The sequence below is a fragment of the Henckelia pumila genome, chromosome 2 (genome assembly GCF_033568475.1).
Source record: "Henckelia pumila isolate YLH828 chromosome 2, ASM3356847v2, whole genome shotgun sequence".
NCBI lineage: Eukaryota > Viridiplantae > Streptophyta > Magnoliopsida > Lamiales > Gesneriaceae > Henckelia > Henckelia pumila.
In genome coordinates this window covers 104,263,268-104,268,310 of record NC_133121.1, presented here as the reverse complement: position 1 = coordinate 104,268,310, position 5,043 = coordinate 104,263,268, and the positions used below count along the sequence as shown (strand labels likewise).

Genomic DNA, 5,043 nt, shown 5'->3' with positions numbered 1-5,043 from the left:
AATATAAATCGGTCCATCCAATCACAAATGGACAACAACCATATGTCTATATCTATATATAAAAATATCATGTGCAGCGACGATAAAATATATAAAACATATCTTCTTTTATGTTTATTAAATTTAAACCATACTTGTAAAAAAAAAATAGAAAAAATATTTTCGAGAATCCCAATTTATTTATTCTGACAGAAAATAATAGTAATAAACAAGAGAAAGATCTAAAGAATTTCCACGTGTCGAAGCATTATCCATGAGATACAAAATATATAGGATTGGGACCCAATATTAAGATTTTTTCAAAAACGTGAGGCGAATACCCCCCTCTGCCTACTGGTGAAAATTCACTATCGGCTGTCGATTTCGCCAAATTTGGGCCACCAATTTTAGGTTAATTTCAAATTGCCCACACTTTTTCCAATGGGAAGACTTTGAGCCAGACAACGTGTCCAATCCCATCCCTTCCCTAGATATTTTTTGCATATTATATATTTATTTTTCATATCTACGAACATTTGCATTTGACCCCCCTTCAGCTGTGCCATTCTCCAATTTTACCAATGTATAAATAAATATCTTTTTTTTGAGCACTTATAAATAAATATCTTACTCGTGTCGTGTCTTTTTTTTCCTTTTATAAGGTGATACAATTTTGTTATAAAATAATTTTAGAATTTATTTAATATTAATTCGAGTAACTCGATCCACAAAATTAAATGATTTTAGTTATAGTTTAAAATCTCAATTGGGTCATGGCTGTACCATTGTTGGGGAGGGTGAACTTTCTATAATTTCCAACTTTAGGGGGTTGGAAACATAAATTGACAATATTAGGGGCATGGAAGTGCAAAAAAAAAAAGGGAATTTTTGTGAAGCTTGTTCGACTTCCACCTGGTGAAATAGCAAGATGCACAATAATTATTGTTAATTTTAAATAAATGTGAGCCATTGGATGTGAGGTGGTTAAAGATGAACCAGTAAAAAAGGCCGCCAATAACCATTAATGTACACAAATTCAAGAAAATGGGGTCTCCCAACTTAGATATTTTTGGTTGACGCTATTGGGCAACGATCTGTATCTTTCTACCTTCAAACTACTGTTTGCTCGTTCTTGAAGAAAGAAAGCGGAGATCTTGGGAAATGGGCAAAGTCGTGTTGAGCAGTGAAGATGAAATGGAGGAGATAATGCAAGAAACAGGGCTGAAGCAAGCTGGAAACAGGCCCAAGAAGAAGGATAGAGGGGACGGTGGTGGAGGTGGTGGTGGAGGTGGTGAAGGAGCTCGGGCGGCGGCGGGGGTTGCTACATCTTCTTCTTCTTCAGTTGTGGAGTGGGCGAGATTTCTTCCGAAAGTGGTGCTGAGGGTGCTTTTGGTCGAAGCTGATGATTCCACCAGACAGATTATTGCTGCTCTTCTTAGGAAATGCAGCTACAGAGGTTGGTTTTCGCTATTCAAATGATTTGTGGAATTTTGCGTTTTGAGGAATAAATTTTTTTAATTTATTGGAGGTTTAAAACTCTGATTGTGGATGTGTGGTGGGATTATAGGATGGTTTACTATTTGTGCTTATCGGTGCCTTTTTTTTTCAATTAGATTTCTGAGTTTTGTGTTTTATGGCTGCTAAATGAATGGATGTTTTCTCCTATGATGGTCAAAATTCAGCTTTAGATTTTAGCACGGAATCATATTTCTTTTGAATGATGTCTTGTTTTAAATCTGGGGTTGCCCGAGTTCAATACAAAGATCCTCTTTTTCTGAATTTGACATTGGTTTTAGGCATGGAAACAACCATTATCCTGTCTCGAATGCCCACAATTTTCTCTCCAACGTCGAAAGAGTAGTTTCATGGGTGATTTCAACAAGTCCACAACTCCACACTAAGTTGTGCATCAAATGCATGCTGTATATCTATGACTCTATGTTTTTGTATGTACTGCACAATAATTCTCAGTTGACGATTCAAAAAAAAAAAGCCATGATTCTGTATGTTTTAGATTACGTTTTGTTAAGCCCGAGTAAGTCCACGAGTGTTATTCGAAGGATGTGGTTCTTACTGCCATTTGAGTGTATTGCAATTGGCTTTTTTTTTTTTTTTAAATATTTTTGAAGATTTTAATTATTTTTGCTCTGTTCCAGTCACTGTTGTTTCTGATGGCTTAAAAGCATGGGAGGTGTTGAAAGGAAGCCCCGAAAACATAGACCTTATTTTGACAGAAGTTGAGCTGCCATCAATCTCTGGATATGCTCTCCTAACCTTAATTATGGAGCATGATGCCTGTAAAAATATTCCGGTTATAAGTATGTCATCTGGCAAAACTCAAGTTTGAAATAATTTCATTTAATTTTGTGGTGGAGTAGGCTTAATCGTCGTATTTTCAAACAATGCAGTGATGTCGTCGCAAGACTCAATCAGTACTGTGTACAAATGCATGTTGAGAGGCGCAGCTGACTTTCTTGTAAAGCCCGTCAGGAAAAATGAGTTGAAGAACTTGTGGCAGCATTTTTGGAGGAAACAAGCAGTAGGATCCGTTTTTAATCTCAAACATATAGATTCGTTGAAGTTTTAATTTGTCATGGTTAATAGATTCCATAATTCCATGTATTTTTTTCTTGTTTCCTGCTATGCTTTTAGTCGATTAGTGCTGGCAATGATGTGCCAGATGAGAGCGTCACTCAACAAAAGATCGAAGCTACAACTGAGAACAAGGCTAATAGCAACCATTCAAGCGGTTTCATGGCATGCATTCAAAGAAATAGGGAATGTATTGATAAAGGAAGCGATGCTCAGGTAACATGCACAAGTTTTTTCCCCATTCTTCTAAACAAGTTATGACAATGACGACATGGGGGTTTCATGGAATTTATTAAGCTTCCGTATATATCTGCAGAGCTCATGCACAAAACCCGAGTCAGACGCTGAAAAAATGGATATTGAGCATGGACATTGCCCCCAACAGACAATGAATCTACAGATTTTAAATGACCTTAATACCCCCAAGCATGAAGAATGTCATAGTTTAAGAACTCAAAGGCACAACAATGAGGGTAGAGGTCACGTTATTACCGGCGAGGAACATGCTAATGTTGATGTTCTAAACTCTGAGAACAATCTTGTTGTTGAGAATTTTTCTAGAGAAGCCATTGACTTAATTGGAGCATTTGATAATTACGGAAAAGGCATTTTTGGAAGCTCTGCTTTGAATGTTAGTGCGAACAAGTATGATAGTTTTTCTCATTTGGATTTGTCCTTGAGAAGAGTTAATCCTAGTGGACCTGTCAATCAAGTAAATGAAGAGCATATATTGAATCATTCTGATGCATCAGCTTTTTACAGGTGACTTTTTGCACTCTATATTTTGATCTTGAACTGTCTTTTTAGTGGTATCATTTACTCTAAATTCATCAAAGATGGAAAATTTCAAAAGGGATTTCATCAAACTTATTACAGGTATATTGGAAAGCAGTTGCATCCAGCACCTCGTAATCGCGATCAACAGAAAGACCAACAACCCGAGTCTGACGATGCACCATCTAAACATATCCCTCATAAGAATGAAAGCCCTCTTCCTATCCAGGTTAAGGGTATAAGATTTGAAAATGTAATAAGAACGCGCGATTTTGCAATGCCTACAGCAAACCACTCCGAATCTTTCCGAAGAATGAATCAACTCCATCCATCAAATAGTCCTTCCTCGAGTTCACAGCAAATTAAAAACCTTAAAGATCAGAAAATCGATGATGTCATTGATCTGACAGATACTAAACAGGATCAAAAATTGGAAATCATGGGTGACATGGAGGAGTTATGTCCTGAAAATGATCAGAGTGCGAATAACAGTCTTTGTGTTGGGAATACGAGCCTCCATCCTATCAATGAAGGTTCAGCTATTAAAGCAGCATCAGAACATGTCAACGAAGAGGGCTTTAATGTTTACGAGGGATCCTCTCATCGAACTTTGCAGAGAGAAGAGGCTCTTAAAAAATTTCGGTTGAAGAGGAAAGAAAGGTGCTTTGAAAAGAAGGTATAAAATGTTAGCTCCCTTGGCACAATTGGAAGATGAAAATTAGAGCTTTACTGGAACATGGAATTATCATGGATTATCACATAATTCCTATTTTTGATCATACTTACTGGAAGAAAACTTGGAGTGAAACATATTCTGTCATATTGCCATTAAAAATATTCTATCTTTAATCAGAAATTTTATATTGTACACAGGTGAGATATGAAAGCAGAAAAAAGCTGGCTGAACAACGGCCAAGAGTGAAGGGACAATTCGTTCGTCAAGTGCCTACTGATGATCTGCAGCTTGGAGACTCCTCGGCTTGTTAGACACCGTAAAAACTAATTTTTGCACGAGTTATCGGTTAGATGTCTCGTATATGGTATTCTCTAGGTTCGTTTTGTGTTAGGCATTCTGTATACAGCTTCCTCGTGCAGTTAACAGACACCATCTTTTAACTGTGTAAGATACTTTTGTTTGTTGATTTATAGCGAGTTTAGAGTTTCTTGAATGAGAAAGAGGTAAAGGGATGACTTTTATTTGGTTGATTCAATTCATGTATTGTATAGAAAGGAGATTTACTCTGATCTGTCAAAAGATATCTGCCAATTTAGCAGCATTTTGTAACATGCCTTGTTTATACTTTATATTGTCATATCCATGTTCTTGCAAGGTGCAACACATGTGAAAGGGAAATCTCAAATACCAAGAAAAACCATGAAAAAAGAAAAAGGAAATCATGTTTTTTGACATTTGGTTTGGCAAATAACACAGTCATTCTATCAATGGGGTGGAGATAACACGTCCTGACCGATTTTTTTGGTCTCCGAATCAATCAATCTCGCTCTATCCTTTTTACCTAACTCTAGGGATATATTATATGAGTCCCCGAAATTTTGAATGTATGAGTTTTAGTTTAATTCATTTATAATTGAGCTTTATTTTGAATGTATGATTTTGAGTTTGATTCATTTATAATCGAGCTTTATATAACGAATATATTCATGAATCACGAGCTTATTCGAGCTTTTATGGAGTCT

General features: G+C 36.4%; 1 protein-coding gene across 1 annotated transcript; it reads left to right on the top strand.

Annotated features, from left to right (window-relative positions):
• Window positions 1-970: 970 nt before the first annotated feature.
• On the top strand, window positions 971-4,653 carry LOC140882462 (two-component response regulator-like APRR5). Its single transcript, XM_073288478.1, has 7 exons — window positions 971-1,435; window positions 2,136-2,297; window positions 2,388-2,518; window positions 2,632-2,787; window positions 2,888-3,333; window positions 3,448-4,021; window positions 4,219-4,653. The coding sequence occupies exons 1-7, from the start codon at window positions 1,141-1,143 to the stop codon at window positions 4,330-4,332; spliced, it is 1,878 nt and encodes a 625-aa protein (XP_073144579.1). The 5' UTR covers window positions 971-1,140; the 3' UTR covers window positions 4,333-4,653.
• Window positions 4,654-5,043: the final 390 nt, after the last annotated feature.